At 52.5% G+C, this 25,599-nt stretch overlaps 1 protein-coding gene across 2 annotated transcripts in view; it reads right to left on the bottom strand.

Moving 5' to 3' along the window:
* Window positions 1-25,599, bottom strand: part of COL4A2 (collagen type IV alpha 2 chain) — a 153,324-nt gene that overhangs the window by 90,140 nt on the left and 37,585 nt on the right. For both annotated transcript variants that reach the window (XM_059143852.1, XM_059143851.1), the window contains exon 4: window positions 19,427-19,507. In XM_059143852.1, coding sequence (XP_058999835.1) covers window positions 19,427-19,507 — 81 coding nt within the window. The remainder of the gene's footprint in view (window positions 1-19,426; window positions 19,508-25,599) is intronic.

A 25,599-nucleotide genomic window follows, 5' to 3' on the forward strand; every position in this document is an offset into this window, starting at 1 on the left:
GGCAGTGCGAGACTCCAACGAGTTAGCACATGTACAAAAACGAGCATCCTTAACATGCTAATGTTAAAACAATTAGTATTTAATAAAAAACCTTAGAGCTGTATAGACGAGAGACTACACCACTGTGGGGGAGGCAAGGGTCGGGGAGACGGCCCCTCCTGGCGGGTCTCCGGGAGCTGAGGATTGACCCGGGATGTCCCACTGCTGGAAAGAGAAAAGCCCGAGTAATAAACATGCTCTGTTTCGTTCGAGCCTCAAACACACCAGAAGATTTCTTCCAAAATCTGCCGTTTTGGAAGCTCAAGGGGTTGATCCACTCTGGGCGAATGCGGGTGACCCGTAGGCTGAGGGCCTCGTGCGACCTGCTCTTCGGAGAAGTTTCGCTCATCAGTAATCCAGACGCCCAGAAGCACGGGTGTGAGGAAGGCGGAAAGCAGAACCGGCCCCTTCGGAACCGGAGGGACTGGGCGGCCAGCAGGAGGACCGGCCCGGGAAGGACTCGTTTGGTGGCACAGAGGAATGCAGGGTGACCAGGGAGCTCCACTGAGGCCGGAGAAGGGGGAGGAGGAGCGCGGGGGGATGTTGGGGCCTCTCCTTCTAGCAGAGGCCAAGCTCGGCCGCGCCTCCCGAGTAACCAGGACCTCGACCCTGGCACGAGCCCACGGCGCCCCACACCCCGCACACGTGCCTCGAGCAGCGTCCTTCTAGAGATGAGAAAAGGTGTTATGAGAGGAATCGAGGTGTCCCGCGTCATGCACATAGGAACCAGCATCTGAGAGCAAGCGTCCCGGTTCTGGGGTCCACAGCCCGACTGCTGCGGCCTCTCTAGACTTGGATCTGGAGGCGCATCAGGAGGGCGGCGCATGCAGTCCCCAAGCCCACCCCTGGCCCTCCCCCTGGTTCCTCAATGTAGGGCCCGGCAGGGGGCACACAGCAGGAATTCAAACTTTTGCTGACACGAGCACAGAAAGGAGGGGCAAGACGGGCAGGCTACCAGAGAGCCTCGCACGCGCCTTCCCGGGCTCGTCCAGCGCACACGCTCGCATTCCCTGCCCCAGGCTCTGGCCCACGACGCTTGGGCCCCATAATCCTGTTGCGGCCACCCCGCGCAGCAGGGTGCTTCCGGCATCTCCAGCCTCCCTAGGTGCCGGAACACCCTGTCCCTAGTTGCGACAACCGAAAGCATCTCCAGGCTTTGCCTAGCACCGCTGGTGACCTTGAGCATCCTGGTGCAGCCACACAAGACCACCCGTCTCGTCTCCGCGGTGCCCGTGGAGTAGGTGTGCCTCCCTGGTCACTGCCAAGGACACTTCGAAATGTGCCGCCGCTGCCACTACCATGACCCCCTCACAGGCTTTGAGGGGCGAACCAGGGGACACAGGGGTCTGTCTCCCTCGGACCAGCTCTCATTCATGACTCTGTCCTACCGAGACTGACGCATGGCTTTCCACCGGGGTCCTGCGAGACAGGCGGTCTCCTCACCCTGCTGGGGCCAAAGACAAGTGCCCAAGGATTAAATTACTTGCCTAAGGACAGGGTAGATCAGATCGGAAGTATTTTTCCTAGTCTTTCAGAGAGTTTCTGCCTCCTAAATAGCATCCCAAGACAGTCCGCAGAGAATGCTGCACTCGGAAAATGCCCGCTGGGGCAGCTTTTAAAAATGAACTCAGTCCCAGATGGAATCCTGCACACTCATTTCCTTGTACAACAGATCTTACTGATTATCTTTCTTTTCTTTTCTTTCTTTTTTTTTTTTTTTAAAGATTTTATTTGTTTATTTGACAGAGAGAAAAAGACACAGCGAGAGAGGGAACACAAGCAGAGGGAGTGGGAGAGGGAGAAGCAGGCTCTCCGCTGAGCGGGAAAGGGAGAAGCAGGCCTGGTGTGGCCCTCGATCCCGGGACCCCAGGATCATGACCTGAGCCGAAGGCAGATGTTCAACGACTGAGGAACCCAGGGGCCCCATTATTTTTGTTTCTTGTAATCAATTTGCTTCATTTATTATTTCTTCCCAGCTCTTTAAGCCAACTTTAAAAGCCTGCCTGATTTCTTGTAATTCTATAGTCGTGTTCCCTCCTGGGGAGCAGCTCCGGGGACGTAGGAGGCCGGGAAGAGGCCCTTCCCAGACCCCAGCGTCTCCGAATTTGTTCCGTTTTCCTTTGGACACTACCTTCTCCTTCTTCTCTCTGTTTGCTGATGTCTCTGTTTAATTTGCGAACTCTGTGATGAGCAAATCCGCGATACTTACTCTTACAAGGGTAGGAGCCAACAGAAACAGAGGGAAATTAAAGACGCGCACATCTCACTTTTAAACAGAGGAAACAGAAGACACTCTTCCCAGGGAACGGAGGCCTGATGAAGCCTGTTGAAATTCTCTATTTCACACTGTAGTTTGATCCAAGACACCTGGGCCATCCCCTCTGCCAGAGTCATCGAAAACGTGACAGCGGTTTTAGTATTCTTTTAAGATGTGCTCAGGCCTCTGACGGGTTCCCACAAGCCCTTTCTGGTCTTTCTTAGGGCAAACCCTTCTCTATTCCAGTCTGGGTTTGATGGCTAATAGAAAAACATCTTGAAAAACAATAAGCAATTTTTTTTTTTCGCAACCTGGAAAGTTCGGCAAAGAAAAGCTTTGTCAAAAAAAAACCCCACTTGCAATACATTTAAATTCTGTCCGAATAGAACCATTAACTAACTAAAAATTAGGCTAGTTTTGGGGAAGGCTGGGTTCAGGTGGTTTTACTTCTTCTTCTTCTTCTTTTTTTAAATATTTTATTTATTTATATGACAGAGATCACAGTAGGCAGAGAGGCAGGTAGAGAGAGAGGGGGAAGCAGGCTCCCTGCTGAGCAGAGAGCCCGATGCGGGGCTCGATTCCAGGACCCTGAGATCATGACCTGAGCCGAAGGCAGAGGCTTAACGCACTGAGCCACCCAGGTGCCCCGAGATTTTACTTCTTGAACATGTTTCTCTATTACTTGAATTTTTAGTCTCGTTTTACCAAGTTGAACTCACTGTCCCAAATCTCTCCATCATCGAATCAGGAAAAGGAGCATGTGCGCGTGATTCCCTAAAGATGTGGCCCCGGGGCTTATCTTGAAAGGCTTCTCCTGTGGTCACAGAATTTCAGCGGCTCCACGCGTCCCACGCTCCCGATGGCCCCGTCCTCACCGGAGGGGTGCTCACCCATCAGCGCGGCCACCCCAGAAACGTCCAGCCGACTCACATTTTATGTGATAATGAGGACGTCGTGTGGCATTTTGGGGAAAGATAACAAAGCCCACGACAGCGTCCACCTTCCATTGAATCCGCCAGACACTGGACGAGGCATTTAAGAATTCTACGTCCCCGGAGCTACTTGGCACGGGACCACTCTCCTATTTCACAGGAGAAGAAACTGAGGGTCAAGGAGCAAGTATGAGTCCTCTGCCCTCGAGAGACATAGTCGTAGAGCTGGGGTCCGCCTCCAAAGCACAGATTTCCACCTGCTGACCTCCCGCCCACCATGGCCATGCGACGTCTTACAGCCATGCCGCAAGCCAGCAGCACATGTTCCCTTGCGCTGCAGAATGTCTCCCCTATTCCCCTTGCGGGCAGGCGGGTTCTAAAGGGAACAGGCCCTAGAAGAAGGGTCTAGAAAGGACCTGCAGCCAGGACGTATCCGAATTAGTTTTGGGACTGAACAAGCCTCCAAGGAAGCTTGTGGGCACATCCTCTCTTCCACCCCCGACATACTAAGACTGTCTTGAAAAACTTCCAGGCCAGGGGGTTCTCGAACTCGGGATGTTTCTGGAGAGGGCAGAGAACCCCGTAATTCATGAGACTCTGGCGGCACAGTCAGGACAGGGCGACCCGACAGGGCTCGGGCAGGGCGGGCGGACACAGAGATGAGTAGGAAGGCGGGGCCGAGTGGGAGCGGAGCTGTCGGCGCAGGGAAACAAAGAGAGCGCATTTGGAGAGCCTCCTGGTTTTCAAATCGGAGACCTGCCAGGTCAGGGAACAGAGCCCCCTCCAGAGGGACGAGGGAGGGTAAATATGAGCAGATAGGGAAGGGATGGATTTTTAATTTACAAAATTGTGGCTTTATATATTTTTGTTTCTTCTCTGGCTTAGTGGTTTTGTTTAGAAAAAGAAATAGTTGACGCAGAAATTATAGGTTGAGAAAGAAAAAGTAATTAGGAACAACTGAGTTTCATATGTGCAACATCATCCTGAGATTCCCCCTGCCGGGGAAGGCAAGCGTGCAGGCTCTGGGGCTGGGTCTCCTCGGGTCCCCTCGGCGCCAATGATGTAACTGTGGGCAGCTCACTTGCTTGTTCTCGATGTGGGTTCCTCAACGTACACCAGGGGCCACTCACAGGTTCTTGTGAGGACAGGGAATTAAAGCAAGAGCTGTGGCAAGCACCCTGCCCACGGTTCACCTCCAAGAAGTGACGCAGGGCTGGGCGCCATCATGGCGCACGGAGACCCAACTGGGCACCGACCTCTGTCTCCCTTTAGTCCACAGCAAGTGTTAAGACGGAACATGACACAGTTGTCATGTTAACACAACTTGGGTTCAGCTGAGAACTCTCAAGCTGCGCGATCTGAGGAGTTACTCCAGGGTTCTCTGTCCACACTGTCAATGCACACAATCAGACTGCGGCCGTCAAGGACTATGTCATCTCCTTGAAGAGCTGCAGAACCCAAAAAAGTACAAATAGAACGGATGCTCACCGAGCACGTGTCCCATCAACTTACGGTTTAGTAAAAAAAAAAATCACAGAGACAGGACACTTTAACAGCTGCTGAAAGACGACAGTGTGAAGATGGGACACTTTCCCACACAAAATCCAGCAGAGTCGGTGACAATTTCAGGGGTACCTCAGATTCCCCGGATATTTCTGTCCCGTGTGCCCAGCCAAGTGTTTGTGAGCTGCGGCTCTATCAGAAGGCATGTCCCTCAGCCGGGGTGTCCCTCGCCCTCGGGGTGTAACAAAGCCTCCTGCAGAAACAGGGGTGAAGTCTTTGGTTTCAATCCTATGCGGTACAGAACTTCCCAGGACAGTGCTTTGACTGTAATGACTGCTTCTTGGCTCTCCCCGTTGGGGAGGTTCCGTGAGACAGTCTGGTTCTTGCTCTGCAGAGCAAAGGGGTCTGGTACTTCACGGCCTGGAACCCTTTCCGATGGACCCTCGGTGAAGGTAAGATAAAACACATTCTGCCAACGTATGAGCCACCGAACATCCGATTAACTGTCAGGGAGGCTGAGAAGGCTGCCACATGCGGCGCGCCTTCCCACCTACAACACGTTCTGCCAACACGCTGGTGTTGGTGGGGCAGCATGTGTGGGGAACTCCTGACTCCATCCGGGCATTCTGCAGCCCAAATGAGCTACTGAAATAGAACGGGGCCCCCAGATGAGTAAGAGCCCTGGCAGGAAGAACTTACAGTCAGATCATTAAGATTCTTCCTTAACTGCAAAAACAGGTAGCGGACATCCCACCTCTGAGAAATACTATGTGGCCAAAAATAAACGTTTAGTCACTAAACCATATGGCTGTTCAAAAACGGGGAAGATCGTTCCATAGTGGCCAACATACAACAGAACCCACACCACATTTTGGAAGAAAAACCATGTGAACCAGAACAATAATCTCCCATAACAGCGTGCCCCAGACAATGGGAAATTTAGACACACAAACAAAAGAAAAACAACAAAGCCTGCCAAGAAGGCATAGGAAACACCTGCTATGTTCAAAAAATGGAACAAGATACTAATGATTATTTCATATGAAGATTTTAAAATTATATATGTATATATATATACACACACAAATATATGTACGTGTGTGTGTGTGTATATATACACGTTTTGCTATAGTGACCACAGATGGGATTTAAAACACTGCAGAAAAGTATCAGAGCAAAAATCACTACAGTTTAAATAGGAAATTTTGTCTTTCCAGGTTTCTCTACTGGCAATAGGACAAAAGATCATTATAGATGGGAAAAAAGCTTATTTGCTTTCCAGAAATAGCTCATGTTAGAAACGAATCACAGTTCTATCCAAACAGTAAGAGGCCTCTGAATTGGAAACAATAGCATGACACTGATGATCCGATTGAAACGATAACACGGGGCAAAGTCCCCAGCAGCAAACTCCACGGAGCGGCCCCCCTCCCTTCCTCGCCCTGCCCTGTCAGAAGGAGACTCCCTGATTCTGAAATAGCTCACGAGCCACAGGGAGGTAAAATGGGTCAGTCTGACGTGGTCCTCAGAGACGGAAAAGTTATTTTTTTCTAGGACAAAGCTGTCTGTTGAGAGACTTTGGGAAAGTATTTGTTCTGGTGCATGACCCCACCGCGTGTCAGGACCTGTGTCCCCACGTTCAAAGGAACCACCTCCACGGTGCTCCGTGGGGCCCCAGGGCGTCTGGCTCTGGGAAATTAATGGCACCGTTGTCAATAACTTCTTGAAAGACCCAACTGTACTTGTTTCTTTCATGTTCTAAATTTCCACGAAATACAGTAAGGACACTTGGAAACTCCCAGAGTGGGATGTCGTATCCTTTTCTGAAAACAAAGCAAAGGTGAGGGGATTCCCCAGTCCACTTCGGGTGGGAGTGTGGTCCTGGCAGTGCCCGCAGCCCCTGCCTCCCTTCCTATCTGTGAGCCAACTCCCTGCCGGTTTATTCTGGGAGTTCCTGCTGACGCACAGCCAGCAGGGTAGAGAGCTCACTGGGGCGTGCGGCTGGAAATGGGAATGACACATTGAATTCCTGGAACAGTCAGTGTCAGATCAGAGGAGAAAGGCTGGATTCTCGAGTTCTCTCCTAGGACAGTGATACCTCCCCATGTTTCCTGAAGAATGGGGGGTATTCGTGCCCAAAGGACAAGAAGATCCAGAACACTCACTGTTTTTGAAAATAATCGTCAATTCTTGGACAAAGTGTTTAGGAACATCTGGACTAGGTTGGATATAAAAACTTGATGAATGTAAAAAGGCAACAGTGTATCCTGATAAAGTTTTAAAGCATTCGAAATATACACGAGGCTTCATTTTAATTTCTAAGATAAGACTAAATGCTAAAAATAACTAAAATGCCATGTTGAGCATGTGATAAGGGTTTTCTATGATAGCAAGTGCTGCTCTCCTGGAAACACGCATACATCAGAGATAAAATGTTTAATGAACTTAAAATATACAAAACAAAGATCTGTAAATAGACATATGTGTATGTACACACAGAGAGGATGTATATATCTCAAAATCATGGGGTTATTTATGTATCTATATACCTTAATCTAAGAGGAATGATCATCTCTGGGAAGGCTTCTCCGAGCGCTCCCGTGGCTGCAGGGAAGGGACACGGATGGCAGTCCAGGGCCCGCGCCCTCCATCAATGCCAGCTTCATGGGACTAATCTATTCATCCTTCTGATCAACATGGGATTTCCATTACTCATCTTTCCTTCCAAGATAACTGACATTTTTGAAGGGCACCCATTTTGTTAAATTTTATTTCCTTCTACTAAAGAAGTCTTTTTAATCTTCTGGAATTGAGGAGTTTGTTTTCATCCACAAAGTTCTTTTTGTTTACTTCCTTAGTCTGCTTATTCTACTCAAGGGTATGCAGATGGCCACATACCCCTTTTCATCAGTGCTATCCTCAAAATAAAGTCCCCAAAATACCCGTGGCAATTAACATTTAGAAATCTCCTTTTTGGTTACCAGCCATCTTCATGGAATGTCTGGGTTTGAATTAGCTCAGTACCGGACAAGTAAGAGAGAAGACTCGGGGCAGAACACCCACATGTCCCCCAATGCCAAGTCAGAAATGCTGGCTGCATCCTTCAGTAGCCTCACAGAAGTCAGAGGAAATCCTGGACCAGGGTTCAAAAATTAATTGTATGCATGGGAGACCAACAGTCAAAAAACAGGAACAAAAAAGAACACAACAAGAAACTTACTGAAGACCCCCCCTCCCCGGATTTTTGGGTGGAGGTACAGCTCGTACGAGCCAATGCAAGAGCATGTTTGGTAAAAAAGGGGTGATAGGATCTCATGACGGGGTTTAGGTGCACAGCATCCAGATCCAGGGAAAAAACAGTCCCATGCCCTCGGCACCGGTCAGGCAGCTGCTTGGAAGCTCCGCTGACATCGGGTGGCCAGGCGGCCTGAAGTAGGAAAGTGAGAAACTCGGAAAAAGGTGATGAGGATGAGGTGGCAGTCTTCCTATGAGCTATGGTCAGGAAGTCAGGGGTCCCGTGAAAGCAACATGAGACAGTTTAATATGCTAAGGCGTAGGAGACTGCGTGCTCTCCTACATCCTGCTGAGATGAGGACACGTGGAGGAGAAGGAGCTTTGGTTGAGGGCTGGCAGACGGACAGGCAAAGGAAAGCTCGCTGGGGCAGAGGCGCTTGGGTGAGAGCGGCACGTGGGCATCAACATCTGGGGCATCCACACTCGTGTGTACTGGTGGGTGTGATGGGGGAGGGCTCCTTCCTACAGGGAAGCAGATGTGTCAAAGCTAAGCTTTTCCTAGGGGGCAGTTTCCTCCAGGGCTCTGGTAGAGCAGCCATGGCACATGCTTCAGTGTGGGGCCACCTCCCGTGCGCTGTGATGGTGGTTCTGGGCAAGGAGCCGCCCATCAGTAGTGTCCAAGGTGCGCTCTTTGAGGCACCAACCTCAGTGGCCCGATGATGGCTGACGCACACACAAAGATATCCATACAGTCACGTTGTAGCTACGAGCGATACCTTAGCCTTCTTGGGTTCCAAATGAAACACCTTCATGCTATGATTCAGTTCAAGCTTTGTCCTTCCCTCCAGTTTGACTGAGTGTCTAAAAAGGACTTTACATTTGATACAGGTACGGCACTAACAGAACTTTCCTCTGTGACTTGTGGAGGCTACGTCTGTGTTTTCAGGACATTCTGCAGTTTACCTCCTGGGAAACACTCAAGAAACAGGCTGATGTCACTGCCCTGGGCATCCCTTGCTTTCAAACAACACTCTCTCAGGGCAAAACAAGCTCATAAAAACACCAACTAAAGGAGAAATCAGTTCTAAGAAAAATGTGAAGTAGACATGGGGACAGAAAGGAATATCCTTGAGGCTCAACCAGGCTTACTTAAGGTCCTATCAATGGCATGTCTACCACTGGGTTTCTTTTAAGTGAAACCTATGGAATGAATCTTACTGTTCTGAAATTTCAAGGGGGCCTCAGTGTTACCGGCAAGTCTCAAAGGAGAGTTCTGATGTGGAAGGAAAGCTGAACCTCTTTGGTTCAACGGTGAGTTAGGAGTTAAGATTATTTTCTTATGCAATCATATCCTATACTTTCATTAATGGAGTTTTGAAGATGGACTTTACTCTGGACATCTATAAATCTATTCTGAATTTTGTTTATTTTTACAGGAAAGCCCTCCAAGACCAGAAAGGGCTCTCATCAGTCTCCTGTCTCCTTCCCTTCGTCCTGGGTGGGACCGTGGGGAGGCTTGTTGCTGTCCTAGACCCATAATTCCATTGTGCTCTGGAGAGAAATACAAATATTTGTAAAATATCAGGTGTTGAAGGAGGAGGAATTCACCCCAAGGGCTCCAAGTGCAGGAAGCCTGGTCTCCTGTTTCAGGTTTGGGTGGACTGTCTGGGCTCCTCCCCAGCACCCCCTCCACCACTGGGGGGCATGGCCGGAGCCCCCCCAGCCTCCTGCTTGGGCACGAGGCCTACCCCTTCCCTGGGCTGGGCTGCAGAGCAGGATGTTAACAGAAGACAACTGCTTCCGCGAGAATTACAGAATTCTCATTGCAGACTTGTGGGTCCTCAGGGGCCCCGGCAACATGTACCAAATCTGAGAGTTGCTACCTTTGTTGACAGACGCTCCACACGGGCGCACTGAGTCACAGTGATCCAGACGTCAGGGCTCTTTTGAAATACGAGTGCTATCTTCACGAGGCCTTAAAAATGCCATTATCGCCACTTGAAGTGTATTTTTTAAAACAAGAACTTAATTGCTACCATGCAGAGCTCAAACGCGCCGGTACTTCAATTTTTATTACAGAGCCCCAGCTCACCCTAGAATTCGTTCGTCCTTCTGTTTCTTTATTTAAAACAGACTTTACGTTTGAAGAATTGTTACAGGCCTCACAAAGACAACAGTTTAATAAAAAACACCAACGCCGACCAGGCGGCCGAGGACTAGGAGGCCAAAGACAGTATTTACCCAGCATTAATGACTTCCATCTCATTTCCACTTTGTTTTGCCTCCACCCCCCCTTTCTGGTTCCAACCCTTTAGGAATTATCCATCCCTGCAGTGTTTTGGATACAAAAACTTTTATTTCCATGGCGGGATCTTTAAGGTCCTCCCAGTGGCTCGGGAGGAAACGGTCCTCAATACAGGGTCTGTAGTGGATTACTGGGACGGCTCTTCCTGCTTTCATTCTTCTAGAATTCAAACTCTAAGGCTGGACACAGAGAGGGAAGGGACAGGGATATTTTGACCTTTCCCATCAGTGGAGACATATGTCCTTTTAAAGGCCTGCTTTGTACTTCCCGTATGAGTCAGACATCGGAGGACTTGAATGATTCAGTTGTCTACACCACAATGGACTCGTTCGGGTGGCATGCCAGAGGGCTGAGGATCACAGGCTACTTGGGATCTCAGGTCAGGCAGTTTCTTAAGGACATTCTGAAATGCCCAAAGCGGTTAGAAACAAATTCATTTTACGCTCACCCCACTGCCAGTGATGTACACGGCCTCTCCGTCTGTGCCCATCAGGGACAAGGGAGACGCCGTCGGACTTGCGGGGGAAGAACACGGAGCAGAGACGAGAGGAGCCAATTCCCTCCTTCCCTCCGCCTCCAGGCTCGCTAGCACCATGACCTTCCCGAGACGTGCTCATCCAGGTGCAGGGTCAAACGGCCCTTGGGCACGGGAAATGTGTGCAAGGCGGTTGGTCTGGTAATTTCTGCCATTTTTCTCTGGTTACTATTTTACTATCTCTGGAGGAAAACAAAAAGTAATTTCAAAACTTTGCCCCCCACTCTCCTGGTTTTCTCTTGGCCACGGAAGCGGTCTGCCGTAAGAGGGTGTAGACACAGCCGCAAGTGCGTCGGGCCCCCCGTCAGCCCGGCCGCCCGGGAAGCACTTGCCGAAGAACGTTGCGGGCAGGTGCGGCGCTCACGCTCATTCCTTGGGGACCAAACGGTGGGAGACACTCTCGTCCCACGCGTGAGAGAAGACAGACTCGGAGCCAACCTTTCTACTTGCAGTTGCTTTTGGAAAACAGATCATGTTTGGTAACAACCTTGCTCTGGGCTTTTTAGAACCCCTGCAATTGTTCACTAAGAATGAACTGGAAATGAATAAAACAAAACAAAGTCTTTGAAGACTGGCGCTTTCTGTAACAGAAAAGGGGAAACACTTTAATGCTATATTGGTCGAAACGTTCCATTAGGCGCTAGGAAAAATGAAGGATTTCTAAAGGCAGAGCTTTGGTGCGGCCTGGAGAACAGCAGAAATGGTCCTGCTCTTTCCCCAGGTTCTCCGCAGTCCGTTGGAGCGTGGGTGAGATTTTCAATGAAGACACGACCATGTCGCTGTCACCGCTATCCCGGCCATGAACCGACGTTCTACTTTCCTTAAAGCCATGAAAGGCCATTTTCCGCTGACTGTCAACTCTGGACCAGAGCCCACTTAATCCTTTGGTCATCACCCACAGGGCCAGAGGCTGGCGTGCATGGCCTGCGTCCCCACAATTCTGCTGGCTCTGGCCGCCACCCAGAATCCACGGGGAGCTCCTAGGGGCTCCTCCACCGGCTCTGACCAGCCGGCCAGCCTCCCGGGGCCAATTTTGTGCTTCTGCAAAAACCAGACTTTCACCAACGGGTTCGTGTTCTGCACACACAAGCACAAAATCTGATCACAGTTTATGGTCAGGGTTTGGGAGAACAGAGACTTGCCTAAGTACAACAAAAAAAAAAAGAAAGAAAAAAATTTTCTCTCAACGCGGCTCCCTCTTCTGCTTGGGCTCTGGCCATGTCTACTCAACGCTTTGTCTGTTTAGGTGTAAATTCCGAGGGGAACGCTCGGAGGCACATTTCTCTCAGAAAGAGATAGTGCTCCCCTTCCCCCCCCACCCCGAGTCACAGACCCTTCGAGAAAGATCGGTGGTGTCTGAGGCGCCAAAGCAACCACCTGCCACGAGCCCCACCTGGGGTCAAGAGCAGGATTTCTTCCCGCTTCATCTTCATCGGGAAGATTTCTTCCCGATGAAGGAACATGGTGCCGGCCACCACCGCACCTGTTTGGGGGGTTCGTGTGTTCGTGAGAAGAGGGAGTAACGGACAGATCCAGTAGGAAAACATTTAAAATTCTTCCTCTGCACTCCGATCCCGAGACAGCCGACGTGTCAGTGTTCCACCTCGGGTCAGTGCACACAGACCGCTCCTGTCGGAACCGTGTCCTCCGCCGGCTCCATCGCCGGTCGAGCTCCTGCTGGCCGTCACCAGCGCCGGTCTCGGGCCGCTCTCCGGAGGTGGCACACCGCTGTGGGCAATTCTCACCGGGGGCTTTCACGGCTGCTCTTGCTTAACTCCGGTCCTACAGGTAGGAGTCAGCCCAGGAGAGTCTGTCCCAGGCGTAAGGAACATGGTGATTTCAATGGTAATGAAGACACATTTTTCTCTCTAAGCCTTGACTTTCAACGATCAGATTCTGTCCAGAACGATGTTCTTTGAGTCCATTCAATGACGAGGTATTATAATTTTGTTTTTTAACCATGCATCCTTCCATTTGGATGAGCTCCAAGCTGGCTTGTTTTCTATCAAATCCTGACTCATGTCATGATGGTCCTTCTGAAACGAAATCGTGACCATCCTGGGCTGGCGAGAGTGGACACGGGCCGGGGTGCCTGCCACGGCTCCTCTCTCCTCTGGCTGCACCGTCCATGCATTTCTGCAACAGCGTCTTGAAAGCCTTGCTTTGAGGAAATGCTTACTTGCGAGAAAGAGAGGGAGACTAGCCTGCTGTCCTGATGCTGAGGGCTGGACCAAAGCTGAGGGCTGGACCAAAGCTACTGGACAAGGACTTTCCCAAAGGGGAGGCCCTGATCAGAGCTCGCACTGGAAATGCCAATGTCCCCGGGAGGCTGCGATGAACGACATTCGGCACGGACACCACTTCCGACGTGCCCTGCTCGTAGGTCTCTGTATTTCTGAGTCAACAGCTTTTGTGTACCGGTCGCAGTGCAGCAGCAGGTCTTACTTCACAAAAGCCTGACTCCATCTCATGCTTTGTTTTGCCTCGGACTTGACACCTAGAACATTCTCCTAGACTCACGATGAGTTCCCTGGCTCCCGCCTCTCCACATCCACGCTCGCTACAACCGTGACCCCCAACACGGTAGCCACGGGGCTATTTAATCTGAATTTTTGTTAACCAACATTAACTAAAATGAAAAGTTTCACTACCCACATTTCAAATGCTCAAGCAGCCACGATGGGCAGCGAAGATATAGGACAATCCATCTTTGCAGTAAATTCCTCTGGAGAGCGTGGGGGCAGGAGGCCGAAAGGGTTAGGGATACGGACGGCTTTGTTCACTTCCATACGGCTGGTGCGAGCCGGAGTCAACGTGTGGTGGATGTAATCACCGCGCGTCAGATGGATACGCTTGTTTTCAAATTCTCGAGGCCAGCTATGGCCGTGTGTAAGTTTCACGGCGTTTTCTTTGACTAGAGCTAGACCCCAGTGGAAGGATCATGGAAACAGGAACCTCACCATCGTCCGCACATGAAGAGCTCTGTGACTTGAGTTCTAAGTCACTTGCTGAGCCCCGCATCGGGTGCTGTGCTCAGTGCAGAGTCTGCTTGTCATTCTCCCTCTGCCCCTACCCCCTCCATAAATTACCAGAAATCGTGAAAAGTGCATCACTACGTGTAATCAGCAAGTTAGGCAGACGCTGTCTACACCTGCTGGACTACCACCCTCCTTGCAGAGACCAACCACGCAGGCGAGTTGTGCAGCCACCGTGGGAGGAGGAGCCGGAGCCAGCACCTGTCCCCAGCGCACACTAAGAACAACCACAGGACACTGAGAGCGGATGAGAGGGTGTGTGGGCAGCGGATAGATGCTAAGCCCAGCACGCAGGTGACGTCTGTGCTCTTTCCGAGTTGTCCTTTCTGGGCTGGGACAGCGCACAAAATACTGGATGTGGCTAATGTGAAGGGTTCCGAGTGCGCCACGAGAACGCATCTGCCACGGCAGCCCCGATGCTCCTAACCCCACGGGCGAGGGTCTTCAGATGACGGATGGCACCCTGCGTTGCCATGGAAACCTGCGGCAAGTGGGGACCACGAACGGAGGCTCCCCGTGGCGCTGCGGTGCTCTTCCCAGCTCTCAAATTGTACGCAGCCATTTCCATTTTATTGTGAAATCCTGGCTAGTCGCACAGCAGGCTGCGGCTATGTTGGCGACACAGGGTAGAAGGTTCACTCAGGAGCAAGACTGCCTCTCGCCGCAGAGAGAAGACCTTGCCGACCGCATGCCTCTTCGTGGCCCTGGGCTGCTCTCCCCAGAGGCCAGGTCTCGGCTTCTTTCTTTTGTCTCTTGGCCACTGCCCCTCTGAGCTGACCCCAAGTGCCAAACACCATGAGCCTTCCCGCGTGCCCACCACCTGCCCCCACCCACCTCCCGGAGTCCTGTCCGCTCTCCCCGCACCCCCCTCACGCGTCTCTGTGGTTTCTCTTGGTTTGATTTACGTTGTTGAATTTAAGGAATCTTGTGAGGTTAAGAATTATTTACTCATACTTTGACTCAAGTCCAGGGACCCACAGACTGTGGGAAACTCTCGGCTGCACGAAAGAACACCACAGCTACACCCGGTTTGTCGGGGGCTGTGACCACCTCGCCTGGGAGACACTCGTCTCTGTCCTGTGGCCCACGGTGGGGGGGTGTCCGTCAGGCCCCCGGGGGGCGAGCGTGGCCGGCTGAGCGCTGAGTGATGCGGAAGACGCCCAAACACTCACGTGGGGGCCGGCACAGAGTCAGAGCCGTGGGTTCTCTCTCTCCCACTAAAGCCTGACCATCCCGACAATTCCTCTTCCTCACCATTTGGGCTTAAACAGTGTCTGGTTTTTACCAATGTCTAAAATATCTGACTGCCCAGGGCAACAGGTGTCCTGGGAAGTTTGAAGCATTAAAAAGCTAGAATTACCTGCCTGTCCCGAGTGGACAGTCGAAGCCAAAGGGTTGGGGGAGGTGAGCCTGTCTAAGGGATGGAAACAAGGAATTCAAACTGACTTCAGTTGGAAAAACCTGAGTGTGTCACGACCTTTCAGGTACATTAATGAGCAAAGACAAAGATGTCTCTGTTTGTTGAACCAGACGCCTCGCCTGCCCTCCTTATGCTTTCTGTACTGGAGTATGGACCGGAGTGACCTGTATTGGAGTGACCTGCAGCATCACTCTGCTCCCCAGAAGTTCTGCAACAGAAACGAACTCGGATGCTGCCCACCCAGCGGGTTCCCACGTCCTCAGAGGAAGGGAGAGTATGAACTGTGTAAGGGAAGAAAGAGTAACACAGAGACAGGTCAGGGGCCACACTGCTGTCTGCTGCTGTGACCGTAGGACTGCTGGCGGTGGGAAGTCTGAGAAGTTAGGAGGCTGACTTCCTTTGTGCCTATCACCTTGTGCAATATTGCGAATTAGGACTTACGAGTTTTAATTACCACAATATTTACACAATAGGTTATTTTAAATGCAGAGCTTTTAACGTCAATCAAGTATTAATTCATTTCTTTCTTTAAAAAAAAAGGTTATTTATTTTAGAGAGAGAGTACGTGCGTGCACATGGGGGGAGGGAGCGAGAGACCCCCAAGCAGCCTCCCCACTGACTGCAGAGCCTGACGCTGGACTCGATCTCATGACCCTGAGATCATGGCCTTGGCTGAAACCAAGAGTCCGATGTCCAACCGACCGAGCCACCCAGGGGCCCCGTATTCGTTCATTTCTTAAAGTTATGTTGACTTCCTGAACAGCAGAAGAGAAGGCTGGAGAACCGGCCAGGGAGTCGTAACTTGAGGAAAGAGGGCCAGACCTCTTTCATCTTGCCCGTGCTCTCGCCCCCGACCCCGGGGAACCTCCTTCATACGGGAGGCGGAAGACAAGCACTGGGAGAAGAGCTCATCCAGAGTGTCTGAGAACTTGAGTCTTGCCCGGGACAGAACCGCAGCAGGTCATTCATGCCCGTGCTGGTGCCCTCCTTCCCTCCCGTGGGAACGGGGTCTAGAACATCCTCGGTGCCTTCCAGTTCTGGCCGGGGAGTGAGGCGGCACACACAGCGGGGCCCCGGCCTCTGCCCTTCTCAGCCTGGCTGCTGGAGCCGCTGGCGCACAGGCAGGATGGCTCCGTCCGGGAGAGACAGCCGTGCCCCCGCCGCCACCCCCCACCCACCACCCACCACCCCCCACCCACCACTGAGGGCTGGAGAATACGCTTCGCACGGAGCTGACTCATCTGGTGACAGGAGAATTCACTGGGAGTCGGAATCCATAGTGCATTTGTGATTTCTGCTCTGAGTCCAAAAGTTACTCAGTAACACACAGTTTCTGATGTCGGCTGTTACCATGGTGACGAGCCAGTGAACTCTACCCCGTGTCCATATAAGGCCGGGCTGCCCAGGGCTCGGGGAGCAGAGAGCTCCGCACGGGGCCATTGTCATCCCTGCTCCAGAAGCTCCGTGGGGAAAATCCACGGCGAGGGGCCCTGGGGGACGCTGTGGGAAAGAGTGAGCACTGCCCGCAGCTCCCGGATGGCAGAATCTGCCCAGCTGCTATTTTTATGCATGACTTTACTTTTAAAAAATATTATCAGTCCAAGAGTCAGGACGGAAATAGCTGTGCGGTGTACAGGAACACATCTGGGTAAATCTGTGAATTCACAGATGTTTAACGTACAGAGACTGGGCTTGAGGAACTGACATGGATACCATGTCTTAATGAGCATTTGGATGAAGGAGACCCAAGGGTCCTAGCAGCAGATAGTCCCAGCAATGCGAGGATACGCGGTGTCGTTTCTCGTCCTCTGGAGACCTTGCCTTACCACTCGCTGTCAGCATTTCTACCATCTTGGTGATGGACACCCCACAGGCGTGGCCCCCAAGGGGGCCAGCATGCGGCTCTGTCCCCGAACCAACCACTCAGCCAGCCGCCACATCTCAGCTTCATGTCATCACTACCGGCTGAAGGAGAGGCAAGTCAAACCCTTATGGAGCTCTGGATTTCTCATGTTAACCAAATTCACCGGGAGGTGGCCATTATCTACTTAACTAGGCAAGGTAGATAAACGGTCTTAGGCACAAACTGTGTTTGTGAGGGCCAAAGGGAAACAGAGCTCAAAGCAAACTTACTGAATCAGGAAGACCTAGGGACCCTCAGAAGTCCTCCCTCCTAATAACTGCTCCGAGAAGAGTACGGAACTATGTAGATGGCGTCATCTATTAAAATAAAATAAATCGCTAAGGGCCATAAGACAGCCGGAGGAAGACAGATACCATACGATCTCACTCATATGTGGAAATTAAGAAATAAAATGAACAAACAAAGAAGAAAAAAGATAAACAAAAACCAGACTCTTAAATACCGAGAACAAACTGCTGGTTGCCAGAGAAGGGGACTGAAGGCTCACTGCTCTTGATGAGCACAGAGGAATGCACACAGTTGTTGAATCGTTAAATCTGCAGACCCCAAACTAACACAACACCGTATGTTAATTACCCTTGATCGAAACAAAATAATAGAACGAACCATCTTTGCAGAAGAACAAAATTCGCATAAAACCATCATGGGAAATGCTCATAGATCAGTTCTGCATTAAACAGTCATGAAAAAGTGAAACAGGATAGACCCAGTAACCCCGTGCTCTGTTTGGGTTCTGTTTGGCTGATCCCATGGAGAGGAACGCAGGGGCTCTCTGGAGCCGACTTCCTGCCCACTCAACGAGTCCCACAGACATTCGTAAACCACTAATTTGCTTCCTCTTTCCCATACAAGGCCGGGCTGCCCAGGGCTCAGGGAGGGGAGAGCCCCGCAGTGAGCCATTGTCATCCCTGCTCCAGAAACATCGCTGGGGAAGTCGATACCAAGGGACCCCCAGGAGGATATTAAATCTCACCAAATGGCTTCCATATATTTAAAAAACACTCAACCCTTAAGAAATGCTGATGCACAATCTTCAATTAGCAATTCTTAGAGCACAATGCCCCCCTTCCAGGCAGGGGAACCTAGATGATATCAACAGCCAACAGCTGTCCCCAGGACTGCGGTTCTGGAAGGACCCAGGATGTAGGGACCGAAGCTTCCTCACGCGTGATCTTCAGCTTGGAAAGGATGGTTGGTCAGTCACATGTGAGGGAGGAAGACCGACACATCTGTAAAGGGGTTCCTTAGCCCACAGTCTAATTTGGCTTCTGGAGGGGACTCAGGTAGGAGACGGCGTGTGACGTCATGCCCAGCACAGAGGCCAAGCTCCACGGAGACACGTCCTCCTCCTGGGTGGAGGGAACAGGGACCGCAAACACTGACCACAGGACTCGGGGTGGTGGGGCGCACTTGGAACCCCCACGCGGTGCTGTACTTTCTGATGTGACAGAGGCAGGGGGCACAGGCAACACCTCCCAACCACCTCTCCCAACCTGGCCCGGGACCCTGGACGGGCAGGAGTGCCCCAGGGAAGCGCGATCCCAAGGCACGAAGACTCAAAAGACTGTGTCATAAAACAAAACACTGCTCCCCACGTGAAAATGGGCTTAAATGGAGAAACACAAATACTATCTGTTTAAAATCAGTAATGCCAAGACCCAGACATCAGCTTCACCGGCAACAGGAAAGCCTGTCACTTTGGACACATTAAACCCAGTATTAGACCATAATTCAGGTGCTGCCAGGTGTCCTGGCGGAAATGGGGACTGAGCTTTCTCTCCCACTTAACCTGATCAAATTCGCTACATAAAGGACATTGGGGGGGCGAGCAGACGAATTTTGAAAGTGAGGCTGATTTTCTATATGGCAGGAGGCTCATGCCCTCCAGTCGGGATGTCTACACTGCGGGGTAGACCCAACCCAATTATGCTTTCTTTACATAATATTTTTACAGAACATTTGTTTATGTATAAAATCATGGTATAAAACACAGTTGCATCATATGTATGTATCTATTTGTAACAACGAACAAGAAATGCGTAAAAAGTTACCATTCTTCACTTGGAACCTGTATACATTGACTAAACTTTGCATTATGTTACTGTTTGTTCTGAAACGGAAGAACGAGTCTGCGTTGAATTTCTCAGGAAAGCGCGGATTGACTGAGTCAGGTGCCTGAAGGCACCAGTGTCTCGGACGGAAGGCTACGGAAGAGTCTGGTGTCCGCGACGCTGGGACTTACCCGTCCTCCCTTCTCGGGGTAGCACTGGCAGCCCCCGCTGCAGTCTCTCCCTCCGCACGGCACGTCAAACTTCTTCACGCCCTGCAGAGGAAGCACAAAGCACGTGTTATCCCAAACGCTGTCCGCTACGACAGGCGGGGCCTCGTCCGCTGAGAGCACGTCCAACTCCAGTGGCCAGCTTTCCATTCAACACGCGTAGGCTTTGATTTTTAGGACAGCTCTGGGCCCGGAGCCAAGGGTACAGAGAGTCCCTGTGCACCCCCTAGCTCCCCACCCAACGCAGCTGTCCCCACTACCAATGTCCCCCAGCAGAGCGGCATCACCGGGGTCCAGAGTTTACATCAAGGTCACTCTAGGTGTCGCACCTTCTATGGTCAAAATGCCCTTTAGAGGCGTCTGCTCCATACAGGACGGCAAGCTACGTCCTAGGCCTGGAGAGTTGGGGGGAGTGTTCCCCGGATCCAGGGATCCCGTGTGAGGGGAGCCCATGAGGACACCCCGTGTCAAGTACTCCTCCATGTAGGAGGCGGCCCTTCATGCTCTGGGGCTGTGGGGGAGGCAGCCCCAAGGCGGGGGTTCAAGGTGAGCAGGACTGAGTCCCAATCCTACAACACGGAGCCGGGGCAGCTAAAGGGAAAGGGGCTTCCGAGGGGGAGGAGGACCTTGCAAACGCGCCGGAATGTTCACAAACCCTCCCCCCCGCCGCAGGGGCTCTTGGCATCCCAGGCGGCGCCGGCAGAGGACACCCCTTCCCTTCCCTCTGTGAGACCCGGCGGTTTGCAGGAGGCAGGGACGGAGGAAGAGGCTTTCCCGAGTCTTCACTGGGCGGATCTTCACTGAAGCAGGGCCTGAAGGAGGGAGTTCTCTGCCTGGACAACCCCAGCGGTTCCAAGGCCATGCTTGCTTGCCCTTGATCTCAGTATTTGAGGTACAGGATGGCCCTGGACTTCGGATCAGGAGATCTCCCTTTCAGACCGGCGAGAGCACGAAATAGGGCAGGAAGTGGCGATCAGATCGGCCCTCTTCTCTCCCCTGCCTGACTGGCCCTATCTCCCCCGTCTGCACGACAGAACCCCTGTCTGCCTCGTCACCCTTGTCACCCTCGGCCAGCCTGGCAGACCCTGCCCAGCTGGGGGAGCTCAAGGACACCGGCCATGGTCAGCTTCCGGCGTGCGCGGAGCCAAACCTCCCCGCGCAAGCAGCACTCCCCAGTGACAGACCGTGCCAGCTCGGCACAAAAGTGCATTTCGCCACATCTGTCCCATTCTCTTCTAAGTTGGGTCTCAATGACTAAGCAGGATGGTCACTCGGGAACTCCCTCTGGTCAGCTTTCTGTCTGTTTTTCGTGCTAATGCGTCAGCTAGAATCCTCCCCGCTCCTGGCATGGCTCTGCTGTCCACGCGCCCAGGGTCGCGGCGTCGGCTGCCCCCTCGGCGACGCCTGCTCACCTTCCTGCACGTGCAGCCTTGGACAGGCACACAGGGACTCTGGCCACGCTTTACCCAAGACCACGCAACCACTCCCTGTTCTTTCTGTAGAGACGATAAATCCCTTTCCTGGGCGATCTTTCGGTTATCATTGTGTGAGACCGTCTGAGTTCCACAGGGTAAAAATAAACACATTTACAGTCCTTTCTCACCCTCACAATATGTTGCTCGGTATTTCCCGATTTTTTCACGCTTCGATGTTTATCTATCGTGGGGCGCTTTTTAAAATCCCACCGTTCTGAATAACTGGTTTTTATAAATCCAGCCCCACGCGAGGCTGTCGGTTTTGCGGATTACCCTGAACGCTGAAGGAGGACTCTAGATGGACAGCCACATTTACACTCTGTAGTACGTACAACTGGGAAGCGAGCAGGGGGCTTGGCAGGTGTCCCTGGTTCACACAATAATTCATTTGCCAGTTGTCTGGAAAGGGCAGGGGGACTCCTCAGCCTAAGGACTACAGGGGAAAGCAAAAACTCACATTCTCCATCTGGTGTTTCGGAGGCTATTTTTAATTTTGATTTTAAGGGCACTTGCCAAGTCCCTGGATATAAACCATTGGTTGAAATGACTTTCAATCGATCTAACAGACTTTCTGTCCTAGGCTTAGGATATGCAGTGCACTTAGTTTCTTTGTAACGTACTTAAAATCTAACAATGTTGTTTCGCTTTTGGAGCTGGGACTCACAAGTTTGATAAATCCCAACCTTGGCCCTTCCTCGACCAAATGCCATGGCTCGGGGCCCCAGTTGCAGGAGGTGAGGCAGGCCTGCATCTACAAGCCACAGCCGATTTCCATTATGGAGATCCCAACCCTGTGCATGCATGTATGTGCATGTATGTGCATGTATGTGCGTGTGATGGGGTGTGGAGTGTGTGTGTGTGTGTGTGTGTGAGTGTGTGTGTGTGTATTTTCCCATCAGCATCTGACATCTCGCACGCCTACAGAGGGAGTCCTGTGGATTCCGACATCTACAAGAGCTCTAAGCCCCATGGCCTGGAATGCCAGATCTCCAGGATGAACACAAGTATTTACTTTATTAGGGCAGACAGAGCATGTGTTCCAGACGTCTCTTAGAGACTGAGCAAATCTCAGACCTGAGCCTCGGTATTCCCCTGATGGGACGTGAGCTCTGGAACGTTCTCAAGATACGAATGCCCTCCTGAAGACCTTGAATGTGGGTATGTGAACCTCTCTGTGGGGTCCTCTGTCTGCATCCCCAGAACAGAATACTAAAAGACCCCAGCAACCACTGCCCTTGCCCCAAGTCCTCGGGTCTCCCCTGGATTTTACTGCTGAATACAACCAGAGACAAACCTTGAGCCTTCTGGTCAACTCCCTAGTAAAGATGACCAGTTTCCTCCCACTGCACACTCCCCTCAAAGACGATAAGCTGGCCTGGGTCTAGGCCTTTAATGTCCACATCTCTAGGACGGCTTGCAGCTCCAGGACTCCTCAGGAGCGCCGGCTGAATTCTCCACCAGTTCCTCGTGTCAAGTCTGAATTCCCGTCAGTACCATTCTCTAGAACAACACCCCTGCCCCCTGCAGCAGCACCAGTCACTGCACTCACCATCCCAATGCCCCACGGAGGCCAGGGTGCTGAGCGCCAGGGTGCTGAGCACCAGGGCCGGAGGCTCCCCCAGACCCAGCCTGAGGTGTGGAAGGTGTCCCTGTCACAGCCACGCGGCAACCGCCCGACTGAGCGCGGGGCATGTCCCTCATCCCCGGGCGGAGCAGGACTCATGGCCAAATGAGACCGATGCCGGGGAGGGTCTGCACCAAGTGCTCAGTGCACCCGCCCTGAGCACGCCCGAACCCAACACACACGTGGCCCTGTATCCTCGCACTCCTGCAGGAACTGCTGCCTCTCGGGCTCCAGAAGGACAAAGGAGCCTGTGCCGTGTGCTTCCCACTCGGAGTGGTCAGGGGGAGCCTTTCCCTCAGCTGCGCCTGTGCGGGGGCTCCTGGCTCCTCAGTTCTATCAAACACGACAGCCCCAGGGTTCTCGGAGACCCTATGCCCCCCTCCTCCCCTTGCAAATTCGCTCATTCGTTCCTTCCTTCCTTCTCCACCGAATGTTTACTCTGGGCCGAGCACTGTGCTGGGCCGCGGGTGTAACGCCGGGAACAGACTGTACGCAGGTGGACAAGAAAACCGAGCAAATGAGCACCGAAGCCCACACGCTTTCGATTACGGCAAGCGCCACGAAGGAGACGTGGTAAGAGAGGAAGAGTCGGGCGGGTCACGGAGAGAACTGACTCAGCCAGGGCCTCCCCCTCGGGCCGTCCTGCGCTCCGTTGCTACCCCTTACTGGCCTCCCCCACAGAAACCCACCTCCCTGCCCTCCGACCCAAGGCCCTCACTGCTCCAGCCCAGGGGACGGAGGCCGCCAGTGTCCAGGCCGAGGGAGGCCAGGCCTCCAGGTAGTCACCACCATCGGGGAATCGAGGGCATCTTAGACTGGAGTGAATTTGAACCTAGTCTTCAGAGGCACCCCAGGATGCCCCTCTGGTGCCAGATCCCCCACATTCTGGCCAGACTCCATGTCAGCCATTGTGGCTTTATGGTCCAGGACAGGCATGGGGCACCTTCCGTCCCCCTTGCTCAACGAGAGCCGCCTCATTGCTACTAAGATGTGGAACTGCTTCGACCTGCGGATGCAGCTTCCCAGCTGTGGAAGGAGTCTGACTTTGGGACACAATCATTAATTCCTCAGCAACTGCTGAACATTGCACCGAGGTCCCTGGGGGCCCTTATCCTGGGGGCTACATTGGCCAGAGCCCCCCCACCCCTGGACTCAGCGGCCCTCTCCAGGCTGGGGAGAGCCGGTGCAGACACAGGGCCACGGGTGGGAATTCTGCCATTGCCGTTAAGTGCTGGACGTCTTACCAAGCGTTGTGGACCCAACAGGAATTGTTCTGAAAAGTAAGTGTGAATTCTAAGTTTTGGGAAATTAGACAGAAAACACAAGAAGCATGGTAGACCAGGAATGCCTCTGAGCCGCACCAGGGAGATAAGTGGGTGCCTCTTGCTAAACAATGAATCAGAACAAAAGCCATATTGGCAGGGGAGGGGTGGCGTGGGGAGAGCTTGCAGGGAAGACAGCGAGTGGGGACTCTGAACAGGCTGTGTCTGGACACAGTGTCCCCGGTGCGCTGGGAGGGGGCGGGGCAGACAGATGCACGTCTGAGAGGCACTCCCTCTCAGCTCGGGACGCTGCTGTCCTGCCGGGACCTGGACCCGCCCTGCATGGCGCGTGGACGCAGTGCCCGGGCCGCCAGGCGCAACTTAGGGATGCAGGCCCCTCCTTCGACTTCCTGCATCAGGACACGCTTTTGAACGGGCTCTCCGCGCACGCACGTTGCTGTGGCTTCCTGGACGCTGCCTCCTTCAGCAGAGGAGAAAGTATACTCCCCACAGTCCCGTGCCCTCCGCGCCTCGAGAGGACCCAGTGTGCTGTCCGGGGACAGCGCTGGCCCCCAGAGCCCCGTGCCCCCTGTGGCCCATGTGGGGAGGCTCTGGGCACTGAGGGCTCAGTCGCCGAGCTTCTTATCAGTCGCGGTGCCAAAAACACTTCGGTCCTCTTGTCTGTCTTCAGAACACCCTTTTAGGCAGTTCTTGTCTGAATTCTCCCCTGCCCCGAGTCGGTAGCCGGCACTGCTGAACTAATTAGAAATTCTAGGCAGTAAGAATGACCCCGATCGTCTAAGAGCCAATTGGCAATGTCAACGCATAGATATATTTTCTAGAAACCCTGGTTATTCTACTCAAGCAGAATGCAAGAGAGACTGTTTCCAGGGTCAAAGTGGAAACCTTGAGCAACAGATTTGGGGGGGGGGGGCAGGGAGGTGCCAGCTTTTTACATGGGATTCTTGCCCTCACACCCTATGTGAATCTTGGCATCATTCCCCCTGGAAAGATTTAATAGAAATACATGTATTTGCATGGACATTCAGTTCTTCCCAGACGCACCCGAACCACCCTACATGCGTGACCTACATCCCTCGGCGATTTTTGTCTCTGGGAGAACAGAGGTCGTGGAAGCTTCTAAAACAAGCCAGTTTCCAGCTCCCTGAACAGGCATGTATCAGGTTCAAGCAGAGAATTTTCTGCCCCGGGCCACTGGCTCCCGGGCTGCAGGCCGAGACCGGTCTGCCGTCTATAAATGGAACCCATCGAGTCAAGGGGACACAGGCTGGAGCAGCTGGGAGATTAGGGAACATCCGGTCCCCCGCGCTGCTGGCCACGCCTCGTCTGTGAGCGATCCGCTGGCACCGGGGGAGCGAGGCTCCCGCTGCCCCCGGCGGGTATCGCATAGCATCAGGCAGAGAGGAAAGGCTCTTGGCCGCCGCCCGGGACAAACTCGTCTGTAGGTGTCTGAGGACTGGCCCCTTCCAAACACGGAGAAAACCGCCTTTCTCGCTTCTCCCAGCAGCAGACTTGTCCTCATATTCAGGACATTTAAAAATAGGTTTAAATAACAACTTGCATGCCAGAAAACGAAACACACAAAAGACTTAGACTCTACGACAAGCTCTTCCTGTGAGTTACCAGAGGGAACCATCCACGTTGATTAAGGGAGCGACTCCGTGGTCCCGGGTCCCACTTTCTGCGGGTGTGAGGACCGTTTACAGTTGATACAATCTTCACAAATGAACGAAAAAAAATGCTCAGCATTGTTCA

Source organism: Mustela lutreola, chromosome 13, assembly GCF_030435805.1.
Source record: "Mustela lutreola isolate mMusLut2 chromosome 13, mMusLut2.pri, whole genome shotgun sequence".
Classification (NCBI taxonomy): domain Eukaryota; kingdom Metazoa; phylum Chordata; class Mammalia; order Carnivora; family Mustelidae; genus Mustela; species Mustela lutreola.